Raw genomic sequence first — 15,460 nt, 5'->3', positions numbered from 1 at the left:
CTGAGAAGAAAAGCCACTATTTCTGTTTCATCTACCAATATTATCAGCAATATTTTCAGTTGTGACAGGAAATCCATGTTCACAAAAATAAAAAGCACCAGGGTCTGTATTAGATTAGTCAAGTAAATCTTGGGAAAGGTTAGAATTTGGTGAACACTTCATTCAGTAATTATTTTTCCTGTTTTTTGAAAGATACTATCCTCCTGAACTTGAAAAAAGAACACCACAGCAGAAAAAAAAACCAAAAACCAAACACCGTCTGAGTGAGCCTGTTGAATCCAGAGGTATTTTCCTGGCAGGGAATCACTGCTAACATTCTCTGATGCACAGTTCCTAGAACTGCACCAAGGGGAAGTTTGTTAACATATGGTTTTGGACAATTTCTTTTCCCTAAAAATATGGAGTATACCTATAGGGAGAAAAACTATGCAATGGAAATTAAGATGGACAAAAATCCACTTAGCTTTGCTGGAACAACTTCTAATACTAAGTTGGTCTCTTCCAAATTAGAAAAACAAAAAGAAAGAAAGTATACTGGCTGGGAAAGACAAGACACAAAAAACTGGGAAAAGAGTATCCTGAAGAAAAGCAACTAAAGGAAAAGTTTTTCACTATCAAATTATTACATTAAAATAGGAGCTTGGAAAAAGAGTTTCCTAAGGAAAAGAAAAACACAGCATAAAACCACTTCACATAAAAACAGGGAGAGAACCCCCTGTGTGTGATTTGCCTCTAATGATTCCATCTCAGCTAAAAGGAAAACAGGACACCAGGCCATGTAAACTCAACAGGGATCTATCTATGGCTTACTTTCAGCATTCACAACCTCCCGCAGTATCTCCTGCTGGCAGGAGGAGGACAATTGAGCACAGAAGCAGTGACAGTGGAATAATTAGAATATTAAGCTCACTACTACTATAGTAGTATTATTTGGGGGAAAAAAAAAGAATATGAAAAACTGCAGTTTTAGTCTCTAAGTCAAGGATCAATATAAAATAGTTATTAGTGAGAAGAGGAATAGTAACAACGAGAAGTGGACACCTCAAGTCAGACACTGGAGACTGACAAGGAAAGAAAAATAATATCAGCAATTTTTCAGCACACTGCACTCCACTTGGCTAATAATATTTCAGTTTAGTGCAAAATTAAATCTCTTTTACAGAAAAAGTGGAAGTTTGCGTGGTTCATGATTTCTCAGAGGCTTACTGTTTGGAGATTTAGCAAGAGTTTTTTCCAAGGACTGCCCAAATCTTTTTTATCTAATAGCTTAACAGTAGTCCAATTCAGTCTCTTCTGTCAGCTTTTTAACTTATGAAGCTAATAGATTTAACTGAAAGTACTTGAACTGTTCACTGGAAATAAGAGGCAAGGCAAACAAGACTGATGTTAGACACATCTCTGTTCAAACAGTAAGGGAAACAACCTAAAAGAAAAAGCTTTTAGCCATTTATTGTTAAGAGGCACACAAGAGCTTCCTTCCTGCCTGTGTCTTATGCAAATCTACACTAAGATAATTCTCAACAGAATGAGCCTCTAATTCAGTTTTAAACTGAATGCTCTTATGTAGCCATTAGTTTTAAGGCTAATTATGACCATTATTTGCAATGGTTAACAATGCAGATGTGTAAAACTGAAGCTTTAAAATGGAGCTGGATTATCTGTCATAATTGTTTCAGGGATGAGAAGGAACTAATCTGTCTTGAAAATGTCAAACTGCCTGAATAAATAACTGCAATGTATTAAAAAGAGAAAGCCTTTAAAAATACATTTTTTTTTCACTTCTGTGCAAGCTACAAAAAAAAAAACCTCTGGGAAATTAAAAACAGCTGGAAAAAAGGTTATTAAAGAAATATCTAAAGTCATTCCTAAGTATAAAACATATGCAATAATGCCTGAAGCAGAGGAGCAGATAACCAGAGTATTATGGAAGGGTTTTATATATAGCACATAGGTAATGGTAGCCTATCAATTTTCTTCTGTTGTAGAACTTAAACCATCCTGACAATGATTTAGGTAGCTTCTTTGGGTGAGAAGATGCAAATCTTATTTGTGCTTACAATACAAGAAGTTTATATTCACTATTTTTCTCAGAACCAAATTAAGAATACAGTTATTTGTCCCATATCTCTCCTGTACAATTAATAGTGCTCTTTACATTTGAGCTATTTTCGCCTTTTAACCCTCAGGAAAAGGATCATCTTGAAGTGATTATAACAGTCTCTACTGCAGGTGTCTGCCTACAAACTAATACTATCATCCAATTGCTCTAATAAACTTTGGAAAGTCTTAGTTCCAATAGATTCCTCAACTCATTACCAGTAACACACTGACACAAGATGAAGCTGCAACTCATGACAGAGAATTCAAAGTGAAAGGGTCCTTTAGGACTTCTGAAATACTCACCCACTGAAAAGAGGCTGTGAGACCAATAAATTTGTGTACAATTATCTTTTGTTGCTACTGGGCTCTGTTGATGCTCAGTAACAGAACTATTTATTTTGTGTGATAGAACTATGGACAAACGTGTCTATATATGCATATATAGAATTTCACTTATACAGAGTTCTCAGGTGCATTAACACACACTTTACACCCACTCAACAGGAATCCTAAACAGGTCTTAACTGATGACTCAAAATTTGATCTCAAATTCATTTAAGGAACTAGGACAGAGTTCCAAACTACAGCATGGGCACTCCTTTTCCTGGTTAGATGTAAAGGAGCAGCTACAACTCCACAATGCAAGACTTAAATTTCTTTTAAAACCTGTTACATTTTGTCTAGTTCTAATTTTATAAACAGAAGATTTGTCACTATTTTGGTTAGAGTTTTTTGTGCTTCTTCATCAGAGCTCTTTTAAAATCAAAGACTTAAAATCAAACCAATGTTTCTCTCAACAGTGCAGTATTTATGATACTCACAGCTAAAATAAAGAAGGCAATGCAAACATAACCCAAAGATGCTGTTCAAATTAATTAGCTTGCTTGTAATAGAGTACTATTCCTCTGAAGAGCAAAATCCTACCAATATATCAGCGGTGACTGGCAATGAGATTAAAACAAAAGACCACAAACTTCACTAGTGACATATTCTTTTCATTTGTTTTTATGCTTTCTTACAGGCTGGGCCAATCATGTACCTGAATTTATCACATTAACGCCTGTAAGCACTGATAACTGGTATGTGAAATGTTTAGCTGTTATTTTTTTAGGTGTTACACCAGTTTAATGGCACAATTACTGCTATGAATCATACTGAAGAAGACTAAGCCTTTAATTCCTAGTACCTGTTAAAAAAAAAGCCAACAGCACTGTTACTGCATGTAAATGAACTCCAAAATTAGCACAGGTGTCTGAAAGTTACTTTCACACTACAGCTTGTAATATGGTTTACATTGAAACACCTTCACAGTTCCTGCAGGAAAACAATTCCAAGAACTTGCTCTTAGGTTCCAAAGTTTTCTCTGTAGACATAGCCAATGTGTGCTTACAACACACATATAAGCATGAATTACCTTTTTCAATTGAGTTTCCATCTTCAAACATTCTTCCTTTTTCTGTTCTAATGCAATTTCTAGTGTCTTCAGTCTTGAATCTTTCTTCAGTCCTGATGAAGCTAATGATGAAGCATGTTCCTTCAGATCCAGCAGTGATGTCTAAATTAAAAGATGTGAAATTACTATCAAGTAAGTGCAACACCTAGTTTCTTTTCTGTCTTTATTTTTCTTTTCTATCCCTTCACACTATGTTCAGGATCCAATTTTGAACAATATTTTTTCAGCACATTCATGTCACTGACTTAAGACAGTTTGATTTAATTCAGGTTTTCAGGATCAAAATACAACATTGTCTAAATTAATCATAAAATAATTTTTAAAGATGGAGGGTTCTGTAAACTGGAACTTGTGCTCCAGTGACAGTCATGTGTAAGAAAAAATTGTTTTCAATAAAATTGTATTTAAAATTGTATGTGGTTAGCAGATTTAGTCACTGAAAGGGTTCAAAGATTTTTTGTATACACCTTCCCTGGAGTGAACTGATTCATGCTACCTAACTCCAGAAGATATCTCAACCCCTTGCTTTCCAAGCCATTTTTGGGTCAGGTTTCTTCCTGTCAAATGCTGATTTCCATGTAGACAAAAATCTTAGTACTTCCTGGGTACGTAGTTTTTGTATTGTTTTACTTTGATTGAGTTTTGTAAAAAGATTCTAAGTACACAAGAGAGGAACAGAGAGCACTTATATTTCTCTCATATAATTAAGTTAATTTGTCTGGCCAACTTACTCATTACCAACAATCAACTTAATTAATCAAGAAAAGACATGAGAGTCAAAAGAACTAGCTGTTTTGTGGAATAACACATTAGGAATAAACATTATCCTCATGCTTTAGGCACCCATAGCTTTGATCAGCCTCTGTCCTTTCCTCCCTGCATTTAGACAGGAACAAGCCTGTTCTCTGCCTTCAGTTGTCCACAAGCACAGCTCTGGTCAATGCTGTCACTGACCGTCAGTCATCCACTACTAACACGATTAACTGCTGCAAATAAGGGGATGGCTGCTATCCCTGAAAAGGTGGTTCTGAAATATTTATGCTTTGTAAATTCTCAAATACTGTGTTTTACTAGATAAGCTTTATTGAAGGACAACTGCTATAAAGCAACAGTTTTCTTCATCTCAAATATAGCACAAACATATACAACAAACAATTCTGTCACAACAGATCTGTGCTGCTGGTCAACCTCTTTCTCTGTGAGATCTCCTTGTAAAATGCTGACTTTCTCTTTCAGGTCCTTAATGTCTTTCTTGTAGTTGTCGATCTCTTCCTGTTTTTCTCGTTCATCTCTGTCACGCTGCTCCTTTAAGCGCTCAATGGTCTTTTCCTGACAAAAGAAAGCACTCTGTGAAGAAAATCCCTCTTAGTCAGTTCAACTTCTGAGACTTCTTATCACAACACTTCTTACACACTTTAAATGAGGAGGAGGAGGAGTGTAGGATATTGCCCTTTTCCTTATGGTTTTAAAGATCCTCAAGAAGGAAGAACCTTCAGAAACATATGGATTTATTGCTACAAAATACCAGGTTTTCTGGATCTCTGAAAGTTCCCAGTTACAATGCAACACAATTCATCTCATTCTGATAATCAAAATTAACCCAAACCAGGGTACATTACATATCACTTTCTGACTTACTTAAATCTTATTTTTCCACAATGTACAGTTAAGTCTGCGGTCCTTCAAAGAGTGCAGCGCATATGTGACACCAGAATTGATATACAGTAAAAAAAGACAACAAAATGACTTTTCAGTACACCAAATATCAGTGGAGCTTTGGTTATCCTGGAAGCTGAAAGGATGCAAGCGAATTCCACAGCTTTACCATAGTTTATAGAATCTGACAGACTAAAGGAGCTGTAGCCCTGGTTCTCTGGGTACCGTGAAAAAAAATAAAATAAAGTAAGTCCAAAAAGTTGTCCCAGCAAAACAGAATGGATGAATCTGTTCTCTCAGCCTGCTGTCTCCTGAGAATCGCGCCAGCATACAAAAAGCGTTAGTTGTCAGGAGAATCCCTTGGATTCCACGCTGGGAACGCCGCCGTTCCCGCCGCACTGGTGCGTCCTGCAGCGCCCTCTGGCGAGGGACGCGCCCCGGCCCTGCGGGATGCGGCCGTCGCCGCCCGGCCCTGGATGCGCCGTCCGGGGAATGCACTGACAGCGACTTCAGAGAGTTTATCAGCGAAAGGAACTCCCCAAGGAAGGGCATCACGTTTTCCATACTCACTTTTTCTGCGAGCGCTTCTTCCAGCGTGGTCAAGGCAGTGTCAGTGTTTGTGGTGTCGGCCTGCAAGGATTTCACTCGGTCCTTCAAGCTGCTCATCTGCTTCTCCTTGTCTCTCAGCTGCTCTTGAAGATTTTCAATCTTAAAAGGAAAGGGGTAAATTTTAAGGCAACATCAAGCAAAACCATCCAAAATCATCCTAGGAGAATATTAAATTGTTAAAATTATTCTTAAAGCAAAGGAAGTGGGCAAGGGTTTAATTCTTATAACTCTACATCAAAACATGAAGTGATGTTAGCAAAACCATAGAATAATAACAAGGAATCAGTAATGTTTCCAACAATGAGGAAGGAATTCAGAGCAAGAAACACTAAGCAGTCTTCTCCAGAACAACATAAAGAAAGGGTATTATTCCTAATTTCCAAGGATGTTGGACACCATGTGACTGAAGGATGATCAAAGCATTAACAATAAGAAAGGAAAAAAGCTGAGAAAAACATATGTAACCTAAAAAAGGCTCCTGATTACTAAAAAGTTTTGAAGAAGTATTGTTTCAAATATTTTCTTTGGTACTATCATATTTTTGCTGTACTGGTAATGTTTCTTGTTCATCTTACATGGTGGGTTGCTATGTGATGGATGATCACAAAGTGCCACTCCTTATGTAGAAAACATATCAGCCTTGTTTTCTGTGGGTGTAGAATTTGATCTATTTATGAGTTCTGAATATATCTTTTGATACACTGAGAAGATCTAATGCTAAACCCTTTTTATGCATACATACACATTAACATCATGATAACCTGTCAAAACCCAAAATTTATCAACATATGAGTAAACTGTACACAGATTTCTCAGTTGCTTCTTTTTTTGTGTTGTTCTGACAAGTTCTTCTTGCATCAGCAAACATACATCACAAACTGGTGAATGACGTGGCATGTAAGGTACCCATCTCCAAAATACTTGTAGGAAGATATTATTTCAAAGACATTTGTAAGAAATAATGCAACCAGACAGCCTCAAAGGCTATCTAGTCCAGTGTCCACAATGCTTAATTAAAACATTAACTAATCTTTTTGTTTCACCTTTTAAACAGCAGTTAGCAGCAGCTTGGTTACTGGAAATATAGCAACTATACCCAGGTTTTACTCTTCAGTGCTGGAAAAACTGAGTTGCTGTGATTCCAGAGAAAATGGCTGTGTAGACACATCCACTTCTACTTTGCTATGTCTATTAAAATTACATCTGGAACATAGCAGAATATGGGGATTGGAACAAGATGATCTTCAACATCCTTTCCAACCCAAATGATCCTATGATTTTATGACAGTTTTAGAAAATGATAACCATAAAAGATTTTGCAAGAGACTGAACATCTAGTCACAAATAATGGCAGATGTGTTAACAAGTGGAAGCTAGAAGGAAGAATGACCTAATTCAGGGAAACATTTGCAAGTGTTCCTTTATAACCCATGAGCACGGAAGAGTCTTTTGGTCTAAGACTCTTTATATCATATTTTTAATTTCTTTTAAGCAAGCACAGTAAACTTAGGATTCAGCTTTGTACATAATTTATATATTACTGCTAGCAGAAGAACTATCTAAGTTTTTTGTTGTTGTTTAAGGAATGGACTGAAATTTGGTTTATCTTTGTTATTAGTTTCTATTTGGAAACAAAAAAAGTATTAGGCCTCCAAATTATGCTCAAAACTAAATTTGGGCACAACGCAAATGACATTGACAAAACAAAATTAAAGAGCACCCGGAAACCATAACCGGAGATGTATCATGTGAGTCAGAAATAACTGTAAGAATTGAAAATTCCTTCTTTATACGCTCATATCTATTTTTTAGTGCCTTATGTAGTCCATGGAGCCTCAGAAAGAACCCTACTATTCTGAGTGAAAACTGACTGGTGCCCACACGTAGGGCTGCCGAGGAGGTAACGTCCCCAAGAGTAGCCAAGTGGTTGCTTCTGACCTTAGGAGCTGCCAGTGTCATAAGCTGTCTAGACAGGCTGGTGTTTAGACAGTCAACCATGAAAATATACTACAAAGGAGGCTGAGTTATTCTTAGACTGTTTACTTCTGAAGGAGAAACACTCTCACCAAAGGCTCAGGCTGGCTGAGGAGGGGATAGTGCAGAGTGACTTTCTGCTGTGAGCAAACCACACACAAGAGGCAGCTAAATAATTCAGCTTCAGCATATATTTAGATGATTACCAAGGCAGTACAAGCATTTGCACAAGCACAGTGTATGTTTTCATGTTTCAATAACACTGTTTGCTATGACCAGAGTAAGAAGATAGCTGTGTGACAGTACTGATCTCCCCTTTACAACTGCACCCTCTGGTACTAAAAAAACCTAAAACAAGAATGTAATGTGTATAAAGTGTGAACCTGTCTATTCTTTCAGTCTATATGCATATTTTTCAGTCTGGAGTAATAAATGGTGGATTTTGTTATCATCCAGGGAACAGCAGTATGCAGAAATATTCCAAGTCATACTAACATCTAGGTACTACTTAAAAACCCCTCTGCACCTGCAGTTGTGCCTTTTGCAGGGGCAGATAACTGGGAGTCCCCAGTGAAGGACATGACCCTTAAACTACAGAAAATGAACTGGCACAATGGGTCAAAATGGATGAAAATAAAACAGGTAACCAAAATTAGGTTTTTCTTTTCTCCCCAACAAAAGATGAAATAAACCTCGATGGAATCTCTAAGTCTTCTGGAAAACATAAAGGGCCAAGGATTGAATGAACACTCCTTAGTCTTGAAATACTCAGAAGACAATAAATCTCTGAAATGTTGTAAACTAAGGTATATATATATATATTACTATACCATCTTTCTAAAAAGGAAAAATAAAAAAGATATTATTTTTAACTATCTTTAATCTTGCCATATATACTTGTTTTGCAGGGTAAAGACAGCCATCTATGGATAAGTTAGCAACACCATCCTTACTGTAAAGGTACACATACCTACACTGGAATCATCTGGTCTGCACACCAACTTTCTCATCAATAATGATCTACTGAAATATTTTTTCCAACATTACCAGTTGTCAAGCACTATCATGTTTTTCAACCTGGGTGATTTATTCTTAGTTGTGTGGAACTAATTATTTTGCCTTCCAGCCCCGAAGCACAGGAGCAGAGGCAAGAGAAGCTTCCTCTGGCATTCTGTTCCAAAGGCAAGGAAGCATTCTACTTCTCACAAATACTGATCTCACTGAAAACCACAAGCAAATGCAAATTAAAAATAGCCCAGGGATTTAATGAGACACATCTAGTTAAATATCCATCAAGACCACCAGATTCCCAAATTCCTCCAGTTAGAGGTTACTAGCAAATCCTTTGTATCATGCTTCAATCAAGAAATTCTTCTGTAGACCCAGTGCCCACCCCAGGGCATGTGGAAATTGAACACTTGGAAAACAATTTCTATTGTATCCGTGACTTCTGAATAAATTAAGTGGATTTGTGAACTGGTTGTTAAATTTCTTCCACACCCCACCACCCCATGGTATTGGAAAAGAACCTTTTTCATCCTTCCAAATATTTATTCTTAATCAAACACCAACCAACACTTTACAATGATAACTTTTGCATCCCCTGGATTGTAACAGAAATAACTGCATTCTGTCTTTCAATTTAGTTCTTGCTACTCTGTTTGACTTATAAAAGGAATGAAGTGGTAAAGGCCTTTAACTTAGTTCATTCTGTGACAATAGAAGTGAAACAACCCTCTTAGAAATACGAAGATCCAGTAATTTGGAGGAATATTTAAATAATTCAAAACGTCTTTCTTGAAATTCAAAATATTTTACAATTTGAGAAAGTTCATTGCATATTATACTGTTTGTGTGTACCTCCAATATGTAGTAACTAGCTATACTACTTGACTGCAGGCAAATCTTTCACTGTTCTTTTTTCTAGAAACATGTGGAAATGCTTTTGCTTATACTCTGCACTTGAATTCCCCAGTGCAGCTCCACAAAGAGATTGTTTTGATCAGTAGCATATCTTCATCATAATATACACCAAGTATAGAGGAGACAATTTAACACTTGATAGTATTCTTTCATTGTATTACAAGAGCAGATGTGCAAAAGAGTATCTCAGGGTTCTGTTAAGTCTCCCCTAGTTTTTCAACCCTAGTTTTCCTCTGGTGAAAGCAGCACTGTAAAAAGGATCTCAATAATCAGGTGGGTTCAGAGTGTTTCTGTTCCATTCCTGTGGCATATGAACCATAACTTCACATAAGTTGTGACCTTTCTTCCTTGGTTTTGGGAACGCACTATTGGTCACACCAGCTCCAGGGTCAATGACCATGAAGAGATGATGGATTCTCACCGATCACAGGAGAAGGGATTCTGTCCACATCAGAAATATTAACATGAGGACAAAAAGAGCATTTTTGGAAAGGAGAGTGGGTGAGTAAACAGATACATGATGACAAAACAGCCACAATTCTGTCTAGCTGGAGACATGCTACTCTCTTCAATGTAAGAATACTGATATCATGATAAAAATTTGACAGTCTACAGACATACTTGAATTGCTGGAATCCCACAGTATTTGAGAAGCTGAGAAGGGTGGGCTTGCATCAAAATTAAGATAACGTATCAGACATGTTCACATTAAAACAAACATGCTCACACAAAAAAAAACATAATAAAAAAATTGTTGCTTCAGGGAAAGGAGTAAGATGTTACTGAGAGATCACCTTAAGTCCTGAGAGACCATTCAAGAAAGCTGTAGTACTGGATTTATAATTATTACCGTAATTCTGAAAATCATTTTTGGAGACCATAATGAAAGTCTATAAGCAGATATTACTGGCCAGTTTTCTAACATTAAGTTTTATCGATGTCACACTGAAAACCTCACTATCTTAATTGTCTTTCTATTGCAAATCCTGCAAAAGTACCACTTGAACAGTCCTGAACGAATTGAAAAAATCTAATTTAATTTAGCATTAACAAATTCTCTGTGAGTGTGAAGTAAGGTCTGTCACATGAGTGAATATCATTCATATTACTGTATTGAACCATTAGACCGAAAGGAATGTTCTTGCGATTAATTTTAAAGGTTAAATTCCCAAGACTAACAACAATGTGAAGCTTTAGGCATACCATGTCTTCTTGCAAGGGTAAGAATTGTAAGTTGTTTTAAAGTTCAGGACAGATCAAAACAATTTCCCTTTGTTCACTAAGATTTTGGCAAATGCAAGTCAGAGTTTCTTCCAAAGTTCAACTGCACTCAGTACGCTCTTTTCACTTTATGATCCGACTAATTGATATAAACATGGTCACACTGTTGTCAATTTTTATATGGAGATTCTTATTTTTGAATTATCATACTGAAAAACAATTTAAGTAGTTTGCATATCTACTAAATGTGTAAAGTTCATTAAGCATAAGTAAATTAAAACCACTATGAAATGCAAGATACCAGTAGTGGTCTCTCTCTCTCTCTCTTCTTAACTTTGAATTCTGTAGCCCCAGTTAACACTTCACTGCAGAGATGGTGAACTGTTCAGTTAAGTGGCAAACATTTGTTCAGTTTACATTAATTCTGCTACCCAAGGAACACTGGATAAATTTTTATTTTGCTTCCCCACAAAGTTTTCTTTTTTTTGCTGTTTCAATGCTTCAATCTGGAACATTACTGTCTTTGTAACATCCCATTGGAATAACATTATGCACTTCGGAAATGTCCTGATGTTGCTGAACCTAAAATAGTGGGATTCTGTAACACCTTGAGCTGGTACAGAGGACCTTACACTAAGAGGTTTCTTCAGTGGCCATGGGCTAACAAAGGAACACACAGTTGGCTTAAGAAAAAGAACCAGGCTAGAAGGGGTGGGGACAGCATGAAGAAGGACAGGACAGAAAGAGAATTTGAAATAGGAAAACTCCAGTCTAGTGATGCATCTTAAACAATCATACTTCTGTACCACTACATGAGTCCAGTTAAAACCCGAAACAGCTCCCATTAAAAAAATTTCTTGCTTTTTCAGAAGATAAAATCTTTTTGTCATTTTCAGTCTCCCCATCTCCAATCTGCAAAAAGTCCTTCGAAATCAGCATGAAGTTCTACAGTGTTCAGCTTTACAAATAAAGTATTGTGTTGCTATGCAGCTTAGAAAGTACAAAGAATTTAACTTTGTGATTTCTACTGAAAATAAAACCTTAAATTATCTAATAAATGTATGGATCACAAACAGGCACGTTGCTACTGCTTCAAAAGGAAGCAACTTGTATGCAGAGAAAAAAAGCTTTAAAAAGTACCTACAAATTGCAGGACACTTCATGACATTAATGCTTTATTCTTGACCTAACTCTGCAATCAGGTTGACTTGAGAAAAGAATGGTATGCAGAAAGAAGTGCTGAGACAACAAAAATTGACTTAACTTGTATAAACAGTTAATTATTTTGTACCTCTGGTGAAGGAACAACAAAAACCTGACACTGTTACAAAAGAATATTCTCTTTCTATTGCCTTTCAAATAAGGGTGCTTTGCAAGTAGATTTATACCAGTCAGAAAAACAGTTCATCTATGTTTACATAATCTCTAAGGACATTTATTTCTATCCCTTTGTTTCCTTTTGTCCTCCTTTCTTTTGCATACTTAATCATCCCCTGGTAGCACCAGTTTACTGAGAGATCACTGCAAAGCAGAACTTAACAAGAACAGTCACCATAAAGTGAATTGTAATTCTAGTATCTTCTAAATAATAAAGATTTTTTTCTTTACTGTCGTATTCCCTATAACAAACCGTATTTAAACCAGATGTTTCAAGCCATATTCTCAGAATATTACTATCATGTTTGCAATCCTTTTGCCCTGCTAGTAAATAGTATGAATTTCCTTCAAACCTAATGCAATCCTATCACTAAAGTTTGCTTTTTCTGAAAACTGACGCCAAGAGACATTTTCCTTACAAGCTTCTGAAGATACTCCAGCACAATTCAAATCAGGGGGAGAAAAAAAAAAAAAAGAAAAACCCCCCTGATTTTTGAGTTCATAAATGTCCTGAAATTCACATTTTCAAGGGAGCCAATGTATATGTTGTTCTTAAGCATTGTGTCAGCTCCAGAGCACTCGCCTAGAAAAAAGTACTAGCAATGACTCACATCCTTAGACAGCTGTAAACCAGTTAAATTCAGTTAAGGAATTGCTTCATTCTGAGGAGGTTCAATAATATCAATAGCCTAAACTAGTCAAAAGCAGAGTCTTAGAATCATAAAATCCTATCATGGAACACTGTTCAATACAAGAGACGGTTTTGATGTGTGGGCCAGACACTTTTTCTAACCCACCAATACTGGCTATATCTCAAAGCACGCAGGTTTTAATATGAATGGACAATACTTTCTTTATGTAAAATGCAATTAAATAACAAAAGTAAAAAAGCTGGTCATAAGAGATTTGATTTGGCAATATGTTAGCCAGTTGGTTAGATGCATATGGTTCGTTGCATAATCCATTAAAAATTCCTATCACTGGTTTATCTTAGAGCATCACTGGATGACCCCTTGTTTTTGCTGATATTCATCAGGTAAGAGAATGTATCCATTATCCACCACCAAGACTTCAACCTTGGTTGTTCATTAAGAAAATCTGTTGGTTCCAACTTGAGTGTAGTACTCTCATTCCCAACAGTAATTCACAACAAAATATTGATATCATAAATAGCAAAACAAATTCATTTAGACGTTGCTTCTCCTCTTCATTGAAACACTAAGTTTATATATTACTCATTTATTTCATATATGTTAAAATCTCATCATACTGAGAACCATGACTGAAATCATCTGGTAATTTATTTCACAATCTAGTTATGAATAACATCCATTTTGTTGAAATCCCAGACTAACCATGCAGAATAACATCATGCTAATTCTCCTTTCAGCTGTGCCCTGACATTATGAAGCAATCTGTGAGTATGTTTTCCAAAGTTTTACTCATATAACCTACCAAGCACAAATGGATTAAACACCCAACTATTTTGGGGATATCTGCTTGCTCCGGTTCCAAGTCTCAGAAAAGACTTAGACAATAAATGTGCACGGATTTGACTTAGCAAAAGTTAATTACAGAAAAAATACAAATACTTAAATTGAAGTATTTTCATAATGATGGTTCCCAAATGTTCAAAATAAGGAAAACCAAAACTACTTCATTGTGCAAGGCTGATAAAACAAGGGAAAAAATTGGACCCAGTAATTGTTAAATTAGATCGGATGTTCTGCTTTGTAAGAAGCAGAACAAAACTAAGAAGTTGTGACATTGCTTTTAGAATACTCAAGGATCACAAGGTTATATAACATTTAAAAACTGTCAAGTGAAAAACTTCCTATATTAACAATTAAACTTCTTTACTTGGATAAACCAAGTACAGTATTTCATTGACAATTATTGTGAAACTCTCTTCCCTCAGTGGCATCTTTATCTCACATACTCAGGAATACTGATGATATTTTCCTGATTTGCTTTATATTTTGATTTTGGTTCTACACAGAGTAAGGATACTGTAACTACTGACACACCCCTGAGACACACTGAGTTGTGTTATATATCACCCCCTCATTACAGAAAAAAAGGTGGCAAGAAAAGACATGAAGAAAGCAAAGGCTTAACTCCTTAGAGCACTGAGATACCCAAGCATGGAAATCAGGGAGCAGAAAAGACCAACCATTGAGGCAGGTGAATGGATAGGATGGGAACATGGGATTTAAGGTTGATTATAAAGGAAATCCTCACAGCAAACTAAACTCCATTTACATTAGCATTTAGGATCACTCAAGCAGAAGGCTGTGCAACTTGAACAAAGATTTTAAATTAGATTTCGATTCAGGCACTGAATTACTTTGTCCAAATAACTCATTTATTATGATCAAAGATATACTGTAAAGTAAAACTGTCCTAACCCAGAGGGGAGAGCTCCGGAAAGGAGGGATGCTTCTAATCCCAGTGTAAAACGTGGCCAGTCAACTGTGATTGTCCTGATTCATTCTCCTAGAAAGACTATGGAGTGATGAATAGGAAGGGATTAGGAAGTCATACTGTAAATACTAAACATGAAAGTGTGTGTCTGTGTATTCCTCAGTAGTTAGCTATCCCTGCTCTTAAAGAATTCAGAACACAATAGGCAAAATATCAAACTCTAAAAATTCTTTAGTAGTCCATGCTCAAAAAAAAAAATTTAAGAACCTAATATATTAACTTAATGCCAGCATTTGGTTATATTCTTTCCCATTTTATACCACAGGCTGCTTTAGGCAAATCAGCACTGCAATCTCTACAGAATATAATGGTTGGAAGGGACAGAGAATGGGCCTCTCTATCCAGAAGTTCTGTGTTTAAAGCCATTCTCTGCCATCTTTGCTGGAAGGTATGCAAGCCCTTCATCACGCAGAGGAGCATCCTAAAAATCAAATGCATACTATTCTGGGACAAAGGGACCTTAATTTCTTCTGGTGACACTACTCCATACTGAACAGCCTTCTTATCCCTTGGATAAGTGAAATCATGGACTTGAAAGCCATTCATACACTTGTGCCTTACGACAGTCCCAATGACTGCATAAATATTATGCAGAGACCCAGCCTAGAAGTCTGTCTAGCCCAGTGGATTCAAAATGAACTCTCGAATCCAGGAAACTATTGA

At 36.4% G+C, this 15,460-nt stretch overlaps 1 protein-coding gene across 11 annotated transcripts in view; it reads right to left on the bottom strand.

The window, feature by feature from the left end:
- Nucleotides 1-15,460, bottom strand: part of ERC1 (ELKS/RAB6-interacting/CAST family member 1) — a 283,422-nt gene that overhangs the window by 179,821 nt on the left and 88,141 nt on the right. For all 11 annotated transcript variants that reach the window (XM_027680687.1, XM_027680693.1, XM_027680688.1 and 8 more), the window contains 3 exons: nt 5,780-5,917; nt 4,742-4,882; nt 3,515-3,655 (listed from right to left, as the gene is read on the bottom strand). In XM_027680687.1, coding sequence (XP_027536488.1) covers nt 3,515-3,655; nt 4,742-4,882; nt 5,780-5,917 — 420 coding nt within the window. The remainder of the gene's footprint in view (nt 1-3,514; nt 3,656-4,741; nt 4,883-5,779; nt 5,918-15,460) is intronic.

Source organism: Neopelma chrysocephalum, unplaced genomic scaffold, assembly GCF_003984885.1.
Source record: "Neopelma chrysocephalum unplaced genomic scaffold, ASM398488v2 Primary Assembly neopelma1_59, whole genome shotgun sequence".
NCBI classification, from domain to species: Eukaryota; Metazoa; Chordata; class Aves; order Passeriformes; family Pipridae; genus Neopelma; species Neopelma chrysocephalum.
The sequence above is the reverse complement of the archived record's forward strand: the minus strand, read 5'-3'. Positions and strand labels throughout refer to the sequence as shown.